The 20,618-nt window shown below is 39.6% G+C and overlaps 2 protein-coding genes across 3 annotated transcripts; both read right to left on the minus strand.

Moving 5' to 3' along the window:
- Window positions 1-2,314: 2,314 nt before the first annotated feature.
- nif3l1 (NIF3 NGG1 interacting factor 3-like 1 (S. cerevisiae)) lies at window positions 2,315-10,058 on the minus strand. 2 transcript variants are annotated; one of them, XM_036141760.1, is made up of 7 exons: window positions 10,004-10,058; window positions 8,377-8,993; window positions 6,441-6,597; window positions 6,129-6,252; window positions 5,081-5,219; window positions 4,284-4,367; window positions 2,315-2,607 (listed from the first exon to the last, which is right to left on the minus strand). In XM_036141760.1, the coding sequence occupies exons 2-7, from the start codon at window positions 8,981-8,983 to the stop codon at window positions 2,423-2,425; spliced, it is 1,296 nt and encodes a 431-aa protein (XP_035997653.1). In that variant the 5' UTR covers window positions 8,984-8,993; window positions 10,004-10,058; the 3' UTR covers window positions 2,315-2,422. The 2 variants fall into 2 exon arrangements, with proteins under 2 accessions (XP_035997653.1, XP_035997652.1); XM_036141759.1 differs by having other exon boundaries at window positions 9,903-10,005.
- Window positions 10,059-17,551: 7,493 nt separating this feature from the next.
- cabp5a (calcium binding protein 5a) lies at window positions 17,552-20,618 on the minus strand. The gene is made up of 7 exons (XM_012852409.3): window positions 20,354-20,618; window positions 20,131-20,180; window positions 19,746-19,776; window positions 18,501-18,644; window positions 18,249-18,358; window positions 18,013-18,160; window positions 17,552-17,931 (listed from the first exon to the last, which is right to left on the minus strand). Exons 1-7 carry the CDS (start codon window positions 20,388-20,390, stop codon window positions 17,903-17,905), a joined length of 549 nt encoding a protein of 182 aa, XP_012707863.1. The 5' UTR covers window positions 20,391-20,618; the 3' UTR covers window positions 17,552-17,902.

The raw sequence follows: 20,618 nt of genomic DNA on the forward strand, positions 1-20,618 counted from the left end.
ATGAAACACATTTTCTACAGTCGGTTGTGCAGGTACCATGCATCTGGTGCTGCTGTAGAAAAGTTTTATTGAGATCAATCGAATGCAAAGCTAAACTTTCTGGATTGTGAAATCCGGGGAATAAGGGAAAATATACTTCTGCAGGGTTGGGATGTTTGTTAGCACTGCTGCCTTGCAACAAGCACACTGCAAAAACAGAACTTAAAATAAGTAAAATGTTGTTAAAATATGTGTATTTGTCCTTGATTTGAGCAGGTAAATAAGATGATTTGCCAATGGAATAAGATTTTTGCACTTAAAATAGGAACAACTCATCTCCATCACCTTATTTCAAGTGCAGTTTGTCTAATTATCTTATTTTGGGGGTCAAAATACTCATTCCATTGGCAAATAATCTTTTTCATCTGCTCAAATCAAGGACAAATACACTAACTTTAAGAACATTTTACTTATTTTTAGACCCGTTTTTGCAGTGCAGGTCCTTGGTTTAAATCCTGGTCCAGGGTTTTTCTGCATGGAGTTTGCATGTTCTCCTTATGCATGCATGGGTTTTCTCTGGGTACTCTGGCTTCCTCCTACAGTCCAAAAATATGACGGTTACTCCAACATTGCCGTTAAGTATGAGTGTGTCTCTGTGTTGCCCTTTGATAAAACTGTTGCCCCCCATAGACAACATCTGGCTGCATTTGTTAACTTCAATTTCAATTCAATTCAATTAAATTTTATTTATATAGCGCCAATTCATGAAACATGTCATCTTGAGGCACTTTACAAAGTCAAAATCAATCAGATTATACAGATTGGTCAAAAATGTCCTATATAAGGGAACCAGTTGATTGCTTCAAAGTCCCAACAAGCAGCATTCACTCCTGGGGAAGCGTAGAGCCACAGGGAGAGTCGTCTGCATTGTTGATGGCTTTGCTGCAATCCCTCATACTGACCAAGCATGGAGCGACAGTGGAAAGAAAAAACCACCCATTAGCGGGAAGGAAAAACCTCCAGCAGAACCAGAACCAGGCTCAGTATATACAAAAGACGTAACGTAAATTAAGATGCAGTAAAATCATCTTATATCAAAAGTAGCCGAGTCGGACTAACTCGAAGCGATGCTCTGGTCAGCGTTCTTCATCCGACTCTAACACTGATGGCTAAAGTCAAATAAAAGTAAAATATGAGAGAAATAAAGCTCAAATTGTGCCCAACTGGGAATGTTCTTGCATCAAAGCAATCGTGGCTTCCCCCTCATGCTTTTACTCCTAAGATCTGAACTTCTCTGTGTGACAAACTGTGGGCCAGTAGTTTGTTTTATTAACATTTTTTTAAAACAGAATCCCCCGTTTTCTGGTTAGCAGGGGAAAGGAAACCAACAACCAGGCCCCATACCTGCCAGCTTCCAGCCTCCTCCTCTGGCGACATCAAAAAGCGACAGCTGGAGTCGGTTTACACGGGCGCGCTTCTACGTGTTGTTCTAGTTGTTGTTTTCCTTCACCATTTGTGTCGGTCGCTGGGGATGAAAGCGAGCGCTGGCCGAGGGGGAAGCGGAGGTGCGAACGCCACGCTGAGGCCGAGGTCGTTTCACCGTGATGGGAGCGGCGAGGTGTGCGACGTCTCTTAACGTTTTTACGAACGGACAGGTGCGTCGTGGGCAGAGGCCCCCGATGAGGACCGCTGGATTTGTTTTGCTTCCACCGTCGTCAAGAGTCGTGGCAGCTGGAGACATCGGGGCCACATTTAGGATTAAGGGCCCAACACCTTAGCGTGTACGTGTTAAATGGTTTGATGTCCACCCCGTGTTTGCTCTCCGGGGTCTAAAAGGTCGACCTTTAAGGAATTTATGACACATCCCAAATCCGCTGGTTGTCATTATTCGGCTCTAAATCCCCGGAGTCGACTCGCTGCGCTGCCGATTTCAGGCCGATTGAACCCCGTCACATGCAGAAATGAGATTTCTGATTCCCTACTTTGTGACTGAACAAGCTTTTTAATCTGATCGGGATTACTTTTGGTCCTATGCTCCACGTAATTACTTCCTTTTAGGGGAAAATTCGTCAACCCCAGACACTCCCTTCCAGCGAGCCACACACAAAGAGTGCAGGCACTGGTTGCTGGGATTAAATCTCTCTAAATAGATCCACTGCTTGTACATGATTCATATATTTAGATTGCAGATTATGTCTTATATCTTCCCCCCCTAACTTACGAGATGATGATTTTTTTTTTTTTTTGTCTTATCTAAATCCACTTTGATCAACCAGGGTCCATTTGCATTAGGGCTCTGCCAGATGTGCGTGTAAATAATGTACCAAGAGAGCACTTTCCATCACTGCCCGTTTTTTTTTTTACTGAAATAGCAGCCATTTTACAATCAGCAGATGACTTCCTGTGCGCCGTACGCTGGATCAGATGCGTGGATGGGAGTCCGTCAGACGACCTGCAGCGGGTCTCTGTCGGCCTTGGACAGCAGCACCTGTACGGCGTCGGGGAGGCGCACGGCGAGCCGCTCCCTGAACACGGCCAGGAAGCCGCGCTCGCTGTTGCTGTGGTCGCTGAGGATGACGCTGGTTCCCGCCGCCACGGCATCCAGCACCTCATGGTGGGACATCTCACCTGGGAGACGGGGTTTAATTACGCCGCGGCCGTGAGCTTATCGAGCAAAATGAACTTAACACAGTCCAACCCTGGTAAAGATGTGCCGCAAGCTTTGAAATAAATGTTTGCAGTGGAGACTTGGTGACCCCGAGGTTTCTTTTACACTTCGCACTAAGGATGCACAATATATCTTCATCCACATCGGCCGATATTTTTTTTAACGTACTGATCTGGTCCGATAAGAACAACTTATATTAACCGCTGTGGTATTTGTGACGGTGATGAAGTGCAGGACTGTGGGATGTTTAAAGAAGAGACGCAACATCAGCGGCTTGGTCGTTGTTGGTTTTTAACGCTGCTGGAAGTGTAGGCAAACGTGTTTAATATCGGTTATCAGCAATATCTACACCAGATGTCGACATCGGCCCAAATATATGTGCGTCTCTAGACCATTACCATCCTCCTCCTCGTGGTCATTGGTGCCGAGATGAACTTCGATCCAATTCCAGCCTCGTTTGTCAAACTTCCAGCTGATTTAAACTTTATTAATTCTTTCTAATTATTTTTAATTCTCACTCTCTGGGTAGATATGGGCAGGATGAGATGAGCGGCAGCAGTAGTGGTTCCTGTAGCCGATATGTTCTCTTGTATTTCCCTTTTTAAGACTGATTTATACCCACCCAGAGGGATTTTTATTATTATGATGATGAAGTAAGATGGTTGGTTTGAAACAAATTGTTAACTTTGCAGCAATCCCTCATCCTGAGCTAACCTGACTCCGCCAGATGGATTTGCTCCGCATATCCATCTGGAAACCTTCCATTGAAGTAATTTTGGGAAGGGGCGAAAAATACTGGTTAGCTGATTGGCCTATGTTGGTGATAGACGGGCCAAAAAAACCAATCAGATCAACGAAGCATATGACGTACTAACAGCGACGACGAAAACACAACCACAAGCTCTTGCCAAAACCAGTCGGGAGAAGAGCAAAAACATGTTTTCCTCTGAGAAAAGCCTCCAGAGCAGTGTTTTGCTCTTCTTTCAGCAAAGAAATATTCTGTAATTCCGATAAAACTTGCTCGATAGCCACGCTAACGCTAGTTTCATCGGCTGAAGCCGCCATGTTCTATAGACTGAACTGTCGCTTCTCGTTGCGTCACACCTCAACCCGCCTCAAAGCCAACGCTGATTGGACGTTCGTTTGGTGAACGGCTCCAAATTTTCTTTAACAGAAAGTAGCCAGACTGATCTGCGAGTGAAACCTTGAAAGCTCGCGAGATCAGGATGGTCTCACGAGGCTAGATGATTATTATAGTAAAGGGATTATTATTAAAAATGAGAAGCGATTATACAAGACGATGGTTCTTCCTACTCATTTTACTTATGCAAAGGTATTAACTGATATTATTATTTGTGAAAAACTAAAGTTGTTTTAGGCAACTTCATATAAGAATTGTTAAAATGCCTGACAAACTTTGTTTTTAAAAAACAAAAACAAAAAATTTAAATTTTGGCGACCATCTCAGCCTAATCAATCTGAATGGTTGGATTTTTATTACATTTTTGTAAAGTGCTGCTGCTGCAGTAAAAGATAAATTTGTTTTAAAGCTTATTTTATGCACATCTTTACCAGAGGTGATAATAAATGTGGACGTTTCTGTAGATACGTTTTATTTTATAATAGAAAGGATTACCTGTGATGAAGAGGTCGGCCTTGACACCGCTCAGCACCGAGGCTCCAGAGCCGGCACAGACAGCAGCAGTGCACACCGACGACTCTGAAATCACAATAATAATCCATTATTATACTGTTAAAATTACTGAACTGTTAGGGATACAAAAATCACAGAATAAAATGCAGAATGTAAACCTTGTAGCTTCACTTTAGTGCCATCGGCCTACATTATGAGATCTTTCAATGCATTTCTTTTATTTAAAGAAATATTTGTTTGTTGGACTATTTAATATTAGCCAACAGGTAATATTAAAATACTGAAAATTAAAAAAAGAAATGTAAAAAAAAGAGGAAAGATAAGAAAGATCTTTGCATTAAAGCAGCAGAATCTCAGCCCCAAACATACAGAACCAAACAACAAAAACACAAAAAGGAGAATGTGCATTTTTACGAAAAACGATCCTAACCTTAAAGGAGAGCTAGGTTTGTCATAATCTCTTATATAAAAAAAAAACAATATTAATAACAGATAAACGATTAATGATTTGGATAATTTTAACCTTTTTTTATTAATTACAGGAAAATTAAAGAAAATGGAGCCCTCAAGCAGCTATGATCCAGGGCAGCTTTTCTCACAGTGAGTGCATAAAAAAGGAACATACATCAAATTTGGCCTCACTTTTATTTCTGCGACGTATAACTTAACCCTTGCTCAACAGACAACAGGTGATCGGTGCACATCTTTCAGTGACAGAGAGCTTTAAATGCCAGAAAGCAGCTCGTTACGGGGGTGTGTGTGTGTCCGGTTTTCCTCACCTAGTGTCCTCCCTGCTCCCAGGGCCAAACGGAGATTAACTAAACCCAGATGGGATTTCATCTTCTCCACAGCTGTAGCCACTGTGACCGGATGGTCCAAAACACTGAGCCGCCCTTGGCCGTGGCCTGGGAGAGGTGGCTGCGGGTGGAGGTGGAGATTTACTACTATAAAACATTATTGCATCACATCTGTTCTTTCCTTTCACTGATTTGACAAGAAAAACATTAAAAGCCACAGATTTCTTTCAGTTCTGAATTATTTTTGTTGTTGTTGTTTTTAAACAGGGGTGTCAAACATACGGCCCGCGGGCCGGATCCGGCCCGCCGAACAATTTGGTCCGGCCCTGTGGCAAAATGCATTATCATTATATAAAAAAAAAAATCTTTTTTTTTTTTCCAGTTTCCTGTCTGGCAATGTGGCAATAAGATGCCACAAAGAGCTCATCAGATTTGACTTTCACAAGTGGACAAGATAAAAGGAAGAGAATGTTAAAACAATTATTGAAAAAAATATGTACTTTGTTTAATTGAAAATATGCAGTTCCTATATTGTCCATGAGGGGCGCTGTGTTTTAATTAGCAGATTAAGCTTCAGGTGTGGAAAAATCATTTCTTAATTTTTATCTGTTTGATGTATTTTGTCATGCAGGACAGTGTTTTTAAGTTCCAAAAAATGTGAATAAATGTTTTTCAACATTGTATAATCACTGTGATCAGTTCTTATGCATAATGCACAAGTAAATGTTTAACTGAGTAAAAGTATTGTTGAAATTGCACATACTTTTCTTAAAAACGCTGAGGTTATTCATAATATATTGTGTAAAAGTGAAATTAACTTAATATAAAAATGAACAAGTCCACTTTTATTAGTTCTATTTAATCTTGCAATGAGTTAACTCGTGTGGCCCTCTTGAGATCAGATTAAGCTGAATGCGGCCCCTCAACCAAAATGAGTTTGACACCCCTGTTTTTAAAGATATCTATTGGATTAAAAAAATATTTCTTATGGTTCCTGTGTTAATATCAGCATGAAACGCTGATAGTTTACCTTCTCCAACTTCAGGATGCAGAGGGACTGACTGGGAGCGCTGTGTCTTAACAGCGTCTGGACAATAGGGGTCAGTGCTGAGTCGCTGCAGGTGAGGCTGACATGGAAACCGCTGCCGTCTGCTCTGTGGTGAGGCAAGAAAAGCCTGTTATTTTCATCGGAGGCCTCTAAAAATTAAGCTTTTTTTTAGCTTAAAGCTGTTTTTTTGCATCTTTTTTTAAAAATGCTGCACCATGCATGCTCGTAATGCATGCAAGCTGCAGATCCTTACACACATAACGCTGCATAAGTGCTTAAAAACAGTCACACCACCTTCTGTCTGAATATTGCAGCGTTGCTCCGCCTTCACAGGCCTTCAGCTCCTCCATAACAGCGTTGAGCTCCTCTGCAGTTTTGACCATGAATTCCAGTTTGTGACTGTGGGAGGCGGCGCTGTAGGCCTGACTGAGCACAGACACCTGACCACTGCCTGACAAAGACCAGAGGGGACATTGCAACAGTATTCATAACCATTCAAGTTTTTTTTTTTTATTATTATTATTTTGGTATTATTTTGGTCAACAACCTCAAACTTCAATGTATTTCTTTGAGATGTGGCATGACAAGAAGATGGTAGAAGGTTTTATAAAGTCCACTGATTCATTCTTTAGGGATTCTGATACGCCTAAATAAGACGCTGTGCTACCAACTCTCTTCAGAAGTCCCCTAATCGGTACGTTGAACCAAATTGTTCTTAGGTGTTTGTTAGAGACCAAGGAGCAAAGCACGCCGGTCAGGGATAAGGTTTTGGAGGAGCTTAAAGCCGAGTTAGGTTAGATCACAATATTTCAATCTCTGAAGAGTTCTCTGAGCTCCGATCATCTAAAAATGAAAATCTACGAAGAAATGGCTGCCTAGTGTGGACTTAAACCTAAAACCCAGAGAGGGAGAGTTTTTGTGCGATAAGCAGCTCAGAGGCAGACAGAACTAACGTATTTTTAGGACCATAAGGCGCACCGTGAATTAACGTGTCTATTGTGTCGTCATCCACATATAAGGCCCCCCGGATTAACATATTCTTCCAAAGTGAGTAATATCACTCCGTCCCCGTTTTGGATGACCTGTCCCCGCAAATGTCCCAGATTTCAGTGATGGAGTAAAAATATTTCAGCACAACAAGAGGTATTTACTGCCGCTGTCCCGGCGTAGTAGAGCTTTACTGAACGCACCTTCCCCACCCCACCCGTCGGCGTTTTAGTTCAGACAAAACAAACCAACCCCCGGGCAGAGATTTTGCAGATTTAACAAACTCAGAGACGTCCCCAGTTTTCATTAGAGAAATCAAGTCTGGTTACACCGTCTGTTGGGAGGACAGAGTAGTTGGACTACACTGCCCTGTTTCTAACATGAGGCCAAAATAAACTAAACTTTTATATTGAATTAACTTACTAGGATTATTGTTGTTAGCGTGTACTCCAGGCTGCCTTACATGAATGCACCTCTAGTTTAGACATTACAGTCAGGCAGTCTTGTAGACAGCTCAGGGGTCCTCAGGTAGTGACACAGTGTACCGTAATGCTTAGGATATCCATTGAGTGGAGCAACTTTGTTGCTAATCAAAGTTGTACTTACACATTTAAACATATTTTGGAACGCATTGTAGCACATAAAATAAATAATAAATAAATAATAATAAATAAAATCGGTCAGTAAGCACAACGGTAATCATATATAAGGCGCGCAATCAATTTTTGATAAACTTTAAGGATTTTAAGTGCGCCTTATAGTCCAACAAATACGGTACAAGTTATGGAGTCCACAAATCTGACCACTAAGGGAAAGTGGCCAGATGAGACCAAAATTTAACTTTTTGGCCTCCATGTAAAAAGCCATGTGTGAAGGAAAACCGTCCAGACCTAAATCCAACTAAGAATCAGTGGCAAGACTTGAAAACTGCTGTTTGTGGAAGCTGTCCGCCCAAACTTTGCTTGAAAGAGTTTTACTTGTTAAAAAAAAAAGAGAGAAATAAATTAATGTATCTGTCTCCTCCCACTTCCTAACTCTCCATTACTTCATGTTGGTCTGTCTCATAAAATCCCAATAAATCATGAAGTCTGAGGAGAAAATGTGAATGAGACGTCTAAATAAGACGTCGCATTCACGGAAGCCTAGAAATTGTCCTTTCTAGGCTTCCATTCATTGGACCTTATTGCATGCTGTTGTTGTAGTTTTTTTTATCTGAGCGGAGAAGTTTATGATTTCATCTTACCGAGACCCGCGACTAGCCAGTCGTTGACGCCTTCTTTCATGCTGTCCCATGACGTGTGCGGCGAGAAGACCGCCATCCCGGCCTCAACAGCCCGGATGGCCAGTCGCTGCTTCCAGTCCTTCTGAACAAGCCGTTTGATTGGCCGAAACAGCGGCGGGTGATACGAAACGATGAGGTCGCAGCGCAGGGCCTCTGCCTCCTCCATGACGGCGTCGGTGAGGTCGTTGGTGAGCATGATGGTTTTGATCGGCCGAGATTTGCTGGGCTCCACCAGCAAGCCGACGTTGTCCCAAGACTCGGCCAGCGACAGGGGAGCAAGCTGCTCCAGAACCTGCAGAACATCCCGGAGCGCCATTGGATCGGTGCGGCGAGCAGGAAGGGAGAAGCGGCAGCTGGGGGGAGAATTAACCGAGGAACGCGGCAGAGCTGAGGTCCGCCTGCTTGTCAGGAAGCTGAGGCTGCGCGTGGGTGACGGGCGGCACGATGGAACGATGGATGAGGCCGAGGAGAATAGCGCTGTGTTAAAGTTTGAACTTTTACTGATCAAAAGTCGTCTGCTTGTGAGCAATGAAAGAGTCCTAGACAGGTTTCTCCGTCCGGTCAGCATCAGTGGAGGTCTATGAGGATAAAAAGAAGAGAAATACAAAAAAAAAGAGACGTTATTCCTTTGATTAAATCAAGTTAAAGGTTCAGGTTTTCTCTTTGTTAAAGAAACGAATAATTGTTTTGATCAGAAACGAAATCATTTATCAGTCAACAGAACAAAAACTTGATTTGTGGGCCTTTAAGAGGGAAAAAAATACTTTGTGTTGAACCAGCAATGTCACAATTTAACATGAATTTAACTACTATGTAATGAAAAATAAAATAACCACCAGTGCTTGTGGACGCACCAATTCATTTCAAGATCAGAAACTAAATCATTTATCAGTCAACAGTCTATTAAAAACTTGATTTGTGGGCCTTTAGGAGTGAATTAGGCCCACAAAAAATACTTGTGTTGAACCAGCAATGTTAAGATAAGATAAGATAGGCTTTATTGATCTCATATTGGAGAAATTCACATGTTACAATTACAATTAATTTAATTACTATGTAAAAAAAAACAACAACAAAAAAAACCAACAACAACAACAGTGATTGCTGGACGCACCAATTAATTTCAAGACCCGCCCGCAAATGGCCCTCGAACCCCAGTTTGGACACCCTGCAGGAAAGCGGCTGATCGTCTAAAGTTGATCTTTTTGAATCGAGTCAATGAGACACATACATTTTAAAAAGGAATTTCTACCCAGAATAACAACTTTATTAAACACTAAACAAACTTGTGGAGGTTTCTCGGAGCGGTTTTAAAAGTAATCCTGGCTTAATTTTAGCATGAACTGCTCTGACCTCTGATGGCCAGACGTTAGCAGCAGAGCTAGCTAGCGCTAGCATTGCCTGCTGAGTAAACGCAGAGTTAACACATTTAGAGTTAATCTCAGCAAGTCGGCAGATAAATGTCTGTATAATCAGACTCCTCTTACCCGGGGTCTGACTTTTAAACAAGTCCGCACTTCATGAATTACGCTTCGGAAATAATTTCAGTCGAAGAGAAACAGAACTACACATTTTCCGCAATACTCACAGATTGTCCTTTCTAGGCTTCCGTTCATTGGACCTTATCGCATGCTGTAGTTGTAGTTTTTTTTATCTGAGCGGAGAAGTTTATGATTTCATCAATATAGTGAAAGAAAAGCCATTTGCAATGATTATAATTTAAATATTTACTGGCTTAAAATATCAATTTCAGATAATTTCAAGTAAAAATGTAACTTTTTTTTTTGTCAAACACAATTTCTTCGTAATCTGAAGCTAAATATGTCCAAATCACATCATTTTTTTACAGTCCACTTCATTCATTTTAATTTATTCCTGAACATAGATTCAAATCTTTTTTTTAAAAAAAAGTTTATTTAAAAACCATGTACAATTAAAACATAAATGTTACCATTTGATGCATTGTACCAGAGTTAGACAAAGGCTAATTTGCATCTGCAGTCCCTTAAGCAAGGCACAATTCATATTAACTCCATGCCACATTCATCAGATAAAAACAGCAAACATACAGAAGAAGTTCAATATGACACTCACCCATCACCCATTAACAGTCTTGGAATATCAGTTTATTCAAACTATGGACAGAAAAATTTATGGTTACCGTGTTGAGAGCTTTTTAGTAGTTGTTTTAGTTCATTTTAATGTTCCTTAGAGAAGCACAGGTTTTGATATCATCAGGAAGCCTGTCCCCAACAGGTGATACAGTACAGGTGGGAAAATATTAGAGCATGCAAAAAGATCTTAGCTACAGCAAATGACAGACAGGGTCTAATATGCCTAAAGTTAGCCAAGTTCCAGGATAATGATTAAATTCAGTCAAATTAAGGAGGATAATAAATATTTATGCCAAAGTCTGTTTAAATACTGCTCAATAACTAAAAGATTATTTGTGAAACACTACTCAAATAAATTTTAAGCTACTATCTTATATTCAGTCCATCATACTAGGTTCTTGGAAGCCATAATTATTATTTCCAATGTTATTTGTTAACCTGTTTAAATTTTGTATTTGAAGAACCAAGTGAATTCAGTCTGAACTCAAATGTTACACATAATGTTTAAAATGCACTGAATTTGTAATATCATCAAAGCAACTCAGTGTTAAAGGACCTTCTACTTACTAATAGATAGCAAATAGTTTCTTCCAAATATATTCATATCCCTTTAACTAACAACCGCAAACTTCAACATTGGGATTTACATCTAATGAACCAATGTAAAGTACATATAAAGTACAATGTAGAGTACATTCTTCCACTATAGAAACACTATAGAAACAGCATCATTAATTTAATTTATGATATTTTAGGCCTTTATTCCTACTTGCCTGGATAATTGTAATGCACTTCATGTGAGGGTTAGGGTTCCTATGCAGACCAACTTCAGAGAATGCAAAGTGCTGCAGCGCCTCTTTTATCCGGCACACATAATCAGAACATATCCCTCATTTTAGCTTCACTCCATTGGGTTCCCATGCACTTTAGAGTTCATTTTAAAGTTATTTTATTTGTGTTTAAAGATGTCCATTGCCTTGCCCCTTCTTGCCTCTCTGACCTGCTGCATCATCATGCATCTTGTTTCATCTCGTTACATTTTATCTAATCCCATTTTCTCCAATCTCCTCTCATCTTATTTTATTTCATTTTATCATCCGATATTATCATCAAATTTGAGCAGAGGTGGTTAGTAACTAGTTACATTTACTTGAGTAACTTTTTGAACAAACTCTACTTTTATAAGTAGTTTAATTGCACTGTACTTTTTACTTTTACTTTATTTTATTATCAAGTAAAAGTAAAAAGTATAAGTATATTATTATTACTCAAGTATCGCCACGCTTACTTGAGTAAAACTTCTGGCTACTACTGCAAGTAACTTTATGAATAAAGAACATACTAGTTTTAACCAAAAATTCACCAGGAGAGAAAAATCTGGAGTTTATGTTGAAGTGAGACTTCTTATTTCTACACAAGCTTTGTTATTTTAATGTTATTTTCTATCTGCTGAGCTCATTGAAACATTTGGAGGTCAGATGAACGTACAGTAAACAGTAGACATTGTTATTGGAAACACTTTGCACTGTTCTAACATACTGTATATACATTAACTGCTGTAAGTATTGCTTTCACGTTTTATGTTGAAAAGCAAATGATGAAGTGATTCTTCTGCCTGAATGAGTTGTTTTGTATTATGTCATTCTTTGTATATTTTTTCATTTTTGTCTTTAATTTACCAGAATTTGCACATAACCTTATATTTCTGTCTGTTCGACTACTTAATTTTTAAATATTAAATCATCAATTGTTATGATTAGATACTCAGTATTTCAGTAGCCTTCTCACTGAATACTTTTTTACTCTTACTTGAGTAACTTCTTGGCTGACAACTTTTTACTTTTACTTGAAGTAGTGCTACTCTTACTTGAGGACAGTTTCTGTCCTACTCTGCCCACCTCTGCATTTGACTAATCTTATTATCTCATCACATCTCATTTTATCTCCTCTTATCTCATCCCGCCATCTCAACTCATCAAATCTTAAATCACCTCATCCTGCCTCATCTAATCTCCTCTCATCTCACTTTATTTTATCTGCTTTTATCTGCTTTGGTCTGATTCATCCCGTTGTTGCTCTGGCTGCATCTTTATAGTCATTGTCCTGCTGAAAAAAAAAAGAACCTCCACCCCAGTCATAACTCCTTGGTAGCCTCTAATATGTTTTACTCCAGGATTGCCTTTTTTTTCAGCTCTATCTATCTTCTCTTCAACTCTTACAAGCTCCGCTGTCACCGCTGAAGAAAAGCATCCTAATGGTGCCACCACCGTGTTTCATACAGGAAAATTAACTGAACTGAACTGAACTTATGAAGCGCTTTTTCAGAGCCACATTCACCCAAACTCTAACACGCACACATTCATACACTGATACGCAGATCGGTATAACTAGGGGTTATGTACCTTGCCCAGGGGCACTTTGACAGGCGAAAGCCGGAATCAAACCCACAACTACTCAACCCATCAAGCCACAGTCGCCCATATTAACAATACTGACGTATAATGTTTAATATTAAACACACTTTGATTCCTTGGACCATAAATGTTCAATTAAAATGCTTAGAAACATTACGTTTCATACACTCAGTCCAACTTTGCTATTTAAAAAAGGACAGTTTATGTTCTGTTCACTGAGATAATTTAATTATCTTTATACTTAATCTCTGATACCAAAGTAATTACATTCTAAAAATAAAAGGGATTCTGAATTATTTAACCAACTTTGCTGTAATGCTGAAACTGAGGTTGATCCGTCCTAATCGCGTGAATTTAATCAACATTCTTTGCATAGCTTTGGTGTTACACAATACAGGTTATTAAACAAAAAAAAAAAAACTCCAATTTAAACTAAACATGAAAAGACGTCTGCGATAAGCTTCGTTAACCCTCACGACGCAGGTAATCTCGCATGAGCCCGGCCAGCGTTCAGCTCTGTCTACTCGGAGAGATTAGCAGCAGTTTGGCAACAAAGCAAATGAAACTGGCCGTGGATGAAGACTGCTGAAGGGTTAAACCTGCGTCTCTGACACGAAACCAAGCTTCTGGGTGGAATGGCTTCCTCGGGATTGAGAGTGACCAAGAGAGAGATTAGTTTGGATTAATGCAAAAAAAAAAAAAAAAAAAAGGTTGATGTTAGGATCGGGGGGGATCAGCGAAGGATCAGAGCAAAGGCACAGTAACCGTCATTACGTCATCTGATTCTTCCTCTGGACACATCTCTGTCTCTTCCATCAACACAAACAGAGCCAATGCACTCTAAACGCACCTGTACTCATACTAAATTCATATTAACGCACCAATATATAATAAAAAAAAGTCCTGAAAACAGTTTTAAAATAGGAGAAAATCCCCAGAATAGGAGAAAATCCCCAGAAGCTTTATGGGAATAATATCACTGTTTGTATTCAGTCTGTTTAGAGGGATTCACAGATGTGTTTTGGGTTCAGGCTATTCACAGAGAGAACCGCTTTACTCTGGTTAATTGGCACTATAAGCCCCCCGGCGCCCCATCTGCCTGTCGGTTTCAAGCTCGGCACAGTTTGTTGTTCTGCTGCAACATCTGTCCACATGTCTGCTGAGTCCACACGGGAACGGACAGAGAGTCCCTGTCCACTTTCCAAATTTCCAAACCAGGCATTTAATCTCTGCCCCAAAAGGATTTGGAGCTTTCTGACAAAGTATTAGAAGATGAAGCACGAGAAACTTCTGTCCCATAGGTCAGCGGTGGAACCAAAGATTTCATGTTTATGTAGTGATATACCAGAAAAATGGGATAGTTAGATATAGAACATTTTTTATCTCTCTTACCCCCAATGGTTTTAATTCTCTTATGCAAGAGTTATAATATGTAATATATAATATTGATGCAGCTTTTTTTCTAAAGCTTGAGCAGCTTTTGAAATTTTCTGCTTTCACAGGAGCAGCAGAAATTGTGTTTTTGATTTACAAATCTCTCCATTTGGTCAAGAAATCCATAAAACAATCTTAGCAATGTTTAGATGTGTATATAAATACTAATTGTCATTATGCTGGATTTTATCTTTTGCCTTTTTATTCAGTCTTTTCATTAATTCATTAATTAAAGCACATATCAGTTTAGAGGAAAATTAAAAACAGTGCAATCTACTGTGATTTTTAGAGTGATTTCTAGAGTGACTTTTTTCAAGCTGTATGCAAACGAAATTTCGTTCTCTACGCACTTTGTGCATACAAAATGACAATAAAGATATCTATCTATCTATCTATCTATCTATCTATCTATCTATCTATCTATCTATCTATCTATCTATCTATCTATCTATCTATCTATCTATCATAAATCTCAAACTTAAAAGAAAAAAAACATGAATTGATTCCAGATATAAATAATTTTTACTCTCAACCCAAAAATTCATTAATATCCTGTATTTAAAAAGTTTTTCGCACCGAGATCCCAGCAGCAACATGGTGCAACAGTCACAGAATAGACAGACTAGTTAATTGTATATAAATTATATAAAAATACAAACATTTGCACAGACAAGACTCTAGGGATTTCACCATTGTTTTAAATTCATTCAGGAATACTAATTGTCGTAGTTGCAGTTCAGGCTGAAGATGTTTTGCAGACATTGGGGGCGTAAAACTCAAAAGATTTCTGCCTTAGTTTTTAGTTCTTACTCCTGGAAACAACATTTTCTGCATGGCCACTAAACATATAAAGTGGTTTCCTTGTTTCCATTTTACCCAAATTAGCTTTGTTGACTGAATACAAACCATTGACTGATATGCAAGTAAAAATTAGTCCAAACTTAACTTTAGGTTCTAGTTTAAAGTAATCTCTTGATTTTACCAACGTGTCTCCTCTCAATGTAAGAAACATTAACGTTTTGAAAGGTCCTGACTTGAATCTGATCGGAAACCTTTGTTAGCAGCTAAAGATTAGGGTGATGGTGAGGAGGCTTTCCAACCTCATCACCAAAATCGTCAAATCAAACAGTGGAAACCTGCCAAAAGCTGCTCAGCAAATATAAGAGTTTGATCGCTATTATACAAATGAGAAGGGCATATATATCATTTGGAGCTTAACTATGACTAGCTCTGTGTTTTGCTTTCTTTGGGTTTTTGTTATATATATATATATATATATAAACGACTTAGAAGTGCAGCTGGTATCTAAACTAAACCCTGATTAAATGCAGGATATGGACATCAGTCAAGTTCTACCAATATATGAGCTTTGACATGAGATGTTTGATCACATGAAACAAAAACAATACAGCGAATGGTTAAAGATGGACATTTTAATCTTGTTGACTTAGAATTTTAATACAAGAATACATTACATATTGAAAAAATAATAATACATCTTTAAGCTGGGGCGGGGGTGTTGTCTTAAAACACACCCCCAGAAAGCAAAGATGAGAAAAAACTATTTTCTGCCATTTTGATTTTAATATGTTTTAGCATTTCAGCTACTTTTAGGTCTGAATCATGTTGCTAGGTTTTGTTTTATTGATCTGCAGTCAGACAATTTTAAGAGAGTGCCCCCCACCTTTATTGGGACTCCTGTAGAAAGTCCAACCTTTAATTTGACTACTTTCTCCCTCAGAGATTTGGGTCATTTTTCTTTTCGCAATCTCTTTAGATAATCTGGAGTCCTGAGCTCATTTCTCTCTCTCAGGTGATCACTAAGCTGGCTGTAGCAAAGGTCTGTGTCGTGTCTGGTGAAACGTTTGAGTGTAGATTCAAATTTCTAGAATTTTTATTTATATTTTTTTATCCTGCTGATCAACCCGACGACGACCCATGCTTACATGACGGGCAGCGTCTACCAGATGCCAAACCCACCATGTTTCTAATACGTCATGATGCGGTGCAATTACACAAAGTGCCCTGAAGCTTTGGAAGACAAACAGACCCAGAGCATCACAGACCCTCCACCATGCTTGACAGTGAGCGTGATGCTTCGTTTCACTTCAGACACTCCTGGAGAGCTTTTTATTGAATAGCTTGAGCTTAATCATATTTGACCAAAGTACACGGTCCCAGTTAAAGTCGGAGAAGAGTTTACGTTTGTAAGTTTGTGATGGTAGGACTGAAAATACTTCGATCGGCTTGGATCCTTGATTCTATCCCTGAACTCTCAAATTATCTCTCTGACGGTGAATACGAGCGAGCTCAGGAGAGCAGGCGTCTACTCAACACGTCTGAATCACTCAAGTGATATGTTCTCACGTCTTTCCCATTTTGAAGACAGGCTTACAGAAAGAGGCCTCTGTGTCCTGTCACATTTATACCGGAGTGTAACAAAAAGTGACAGATCACTAATTACAAGTTCCTGGACGGTAAATTAACTTCTCACGTTTAAAGTTTAATTTATCTCGGCCTCCTGTAATAAAAGGTAAAGTTATTTTAAGGTTTATTTACACATCTTATCAGCGGTGCCAATAAACGTTGAGAGGATCCTGACCTTTTTCTGTCAGAGCAAGGAAGTAATGATAATTATAATTTGTTTTATCCATCTTAAAAATTACTCTCTTTTTTTATTTCCTGAATAAATGTCAGATTTAGATTTTTTTACACTAATCTTCATCCTTTCATGCTGTGAACATCTGTGGAACATCTTTTCCGAAATTCCCTCCTGAACCTTTGTTTCTGAAACTACCAGGAACTTTTTACTCAGATTCTGCTCACAAAAATGCAAACAGATGATGTATTATCATATTATTTATGATTCCACATGGAAGAAAATGGACCAGCGTACCGTTTGCCAAAACATTTGAGAACTTCACACACATTTCTCTTTAGAAAACCTCTTTTTATTCCCAAACATCTTGCTCAGCTCCAATAAAGCTGATTATTTGTAAGATGGAGTTTTTAGCTGTGGCAAACATTTTATATGCATTTACATATCAGTATATTTCTATAAAAAGCATAAGAGTTTTATAATTTATGTGTTGGTGTCTTGATGATTTTTAACAAACCATCCATTAAACAGAGCCTCATATTATTGTTTAGGACAATAAATTTGTACTCAGTAAGAAGAATTTTTTTTTTTATTAGTAATGTCTTTATTTCCAAAATAATCTTTTCATCAAACCAATTTGAAATGACTTACAGTATACATATAAAACTGAATGTTTTCTGCTGTTCAATTCTGCTACATTCATTCATTTGTCAACGTTTGCATATTAGTTTGCATAGAATCCTCTTTGAGAAAAGGTCGGTATGGTTTTACTCTCAGCGCTGAATTAGCCGTAGCTTTTTCCTCTTGTTTGTCCTGAAGGTTGTGAAAAGTCAGGTTGATGGAGAGCTTCAGAGAAAGACGCCGTAGGTGCAGGATCATCGTAAAGGTGCGACTAGTTGTTCTCTCACGGCGTGATCGGTGATCCCTCACTGGCCGGACATCATTCTGACAAACTCTACAAGGAAGAGCAACAAGGTTTAAATATGTAAAGCCCTGATGGATCATATTTACCCAAAGCCAAATCATGCTTGTGTACCTTCAAAATCTACCGTCCCATCTCCGTTATCATCTGCCTCTTTCACTATGGCGTCGATCTCTCTGCGACTCATGTGCTCGCCCATCAGCTTGTTCATGGCCGCCCGCAGCTCCTCCGTGGTGATCTCTCCGTCTCCGTCCATGTCGAACTAACCAAGCAGGGGAGAGAAGAGGAGGCTCAGGGAGTTGCTCAAAATAAAGCCTGGAAGACTTCCGGGCCATTTCTTTCAGCTTCACCTCTTTAAAGGCGTCTTTGAGCTCCTTTACGCCGATCATCCCAGCCGTCTCTGCCAGGAGCTTCGGCGCCATCAGCTCTACAAAGTCCTCGAAGTCGACGCTGCCCCCAACTGCAGACGAGGCGGTTTTTCAGAGAGTACTTTTTTCAGTCTTACACATTTCATCACAGACTATTTATACCCACACATACAATGTCTGTGTTTCATCTGTTAACTGTGAAATTATAAACACCGAGGAGCTGGGGGGACTCACGGTTCATGTTGATGTTCTGGCTGAGTTCGATCAGCTCCATCTCGGTGGGCATGTAGCCCATCGTCCTCATCAGGTTCCCCAGATCCTTGCAGCTGATCAGCCCATCCTTGTCTTTGTCGAACTCGTTGAACGCATCTCGCAGCTCTGCAGAAGCGTATCCGCACGTAAAAAGATGAGAAATGCCAGAAATGCAACAAGAACAAAGAACAGGAGAGGAAAGACTGAAGAGACAAAACTGCGAAAAGCAGATATGCACAGAGACATCGGAGGGTGATAGAAATCCTGGGGACTCAAAAGTGAACACACCATACCTAACCGGTTCATGTTACCAACACACTTTGATGTAAAAGTTGTTACTGAAACAAGGTAACCCAAAACTAAACCACTTTTCACCAAAACTAAGGCTTTTAAGACTGAAGTCAGCCATTCTTCAGTCCTAAATACCCGTGGGTCGCTCAGGCTGCGAGAAAGCGAGCGAGATAAATACTTTCCACAGATAACAGGAAAGCTAAATGGAGTAAAACCAGTGGGAAATTAAAATACATGTTTGTTTTTTTCCACATCCAAGCTTTACCAGCTCATCCTAACAGCAACGCTCTTCGGTGCAGAGGTTGTTACAGAAGGAAAAAGACTCACAGCTTGTTGATGTCAGTTTCAGAGAGGACATGAGAAGATATTTAAACAGAAACTGTATTTTCTACAGGATTTCTGGAAATATCTGTGGTTCAATTTGGCTATGAGAGAGTGGGAGAGAACAAGACGTTCAGCAGATAACAGGAAGGCCAAGTGGGATACAGCAAAGCTGCTCTGTTGTATACGTTTGGGTTTCAGCTTCTGTCTGTGTTGAAACATGCTAGATTTGGAAATGTTGGCAGCTTTTTGGAAATTTATAGAGTTGAGGTAAGGGTCTAGACAGTCTAAGGACGGTTATTTCTACAATAATAACCTTGGTAAACGTTCATTTTATGGGCTAAAAACAGTTTAAAATGTCAACTCTGGAACAATGTTTTGTTTGTTTTATTTTATAAAAAGGAAATGACTCCAGACAGGAAGATTATAAAAAATATTTTGAATGCAGCACTTTTATCCATCTATATCATAGTTCCTAAAGATAAATTTGAATCAGCTAGTCAGTACTAGTGAGTCAAACATAAAAAGAAAACTAGAGATCTAAAACAGGCAATAAAATTGTGTGTGTGAATTTTCCGGCAGAAACATGTGAGGAGCAATAAGTACTGGACTTACCATCAATTTCATCTTCAGCCAGCTCTCTTGTCTGCATAAAAAAAAAAAGAAATCAGGCTATAAAATTGTATTCAATAAAAAGAAACCACCGATAACACAGGTTCAGTGCAATCTAACAAAATGCTGCAGCTGATTCAGAAAGGAAATTTGCAACCAAAGTATTCAGCAAACCCTGAAAATGTGCAGCTCAGAAGTAAAAAGCACTGTAAGAAACAGATTAAAGCTGATGGATGTTCTGATGTCGTGGATTTACTAGATTATGGACTTCCTATCAGCCTGAGTCATCGCTGGCAAGTGGCTGCAGACAGCGGGTCATAATCCAGCCAGACCTTTGCAGATGTTTGCAGACATCGACCGCAGCCAGAAAGAAATGCTTCATACTCACAATGTTTTTGCCTCCTCGCAGGAAAATGCACGCGGCACCGAAGCTCATTTCTGTGTAGAATAAGTAAAATGAAGTTTAACTGTTTCAAACTGATTGTGGCAGCTCGTAGTATTTCTAGAAGTTGATGAAATCAGAATCATAAATACTTTAATAATCCCAGGGGGAAATTATTTTCGTTACACGCTCCAGATATACAAATGTTAGAAGTTAGAAAGCACCTCACCTTCTTCTGGTGATTTCTGCTCATCAGTTAAACGCATCTCACATGAAGCTTCGGCCTGAGTTGACACCGGCAGAGCGGCGGGAGTCTTCCTCTCCTTCCCGCTCTTCCTCCTGGAATCAGAGCCGTCCTTCTTCAGCCAAGACAGCTTTGCCTCTCAGCGCGCAGCGACCGATCTGCTGCTGATGCTGATGCTGATGCTCGGGGGTTTGTGTGAGCCGGGATGCGGCTGCATCCCAGGATGTATGAATGTAAGGGGAGGGCGTGG

This window comes from Fundulus heteroclitus, chromosome 10, assembly GCF_011125445.2.
Source record: "Fundulus heteroclitus isolate FHET01 chromosome 10, MU-UCD_Fhet_4.1, whole genome shotgun sequence".
Classification (NCBI taxonomy): domain Eukaryota; kingdom Metazoa; phylum Chordata; class Actinopteri; order Cyprinodontiformes; family Fundulidae; genus Fundulus; species Fundulus heteroclitus.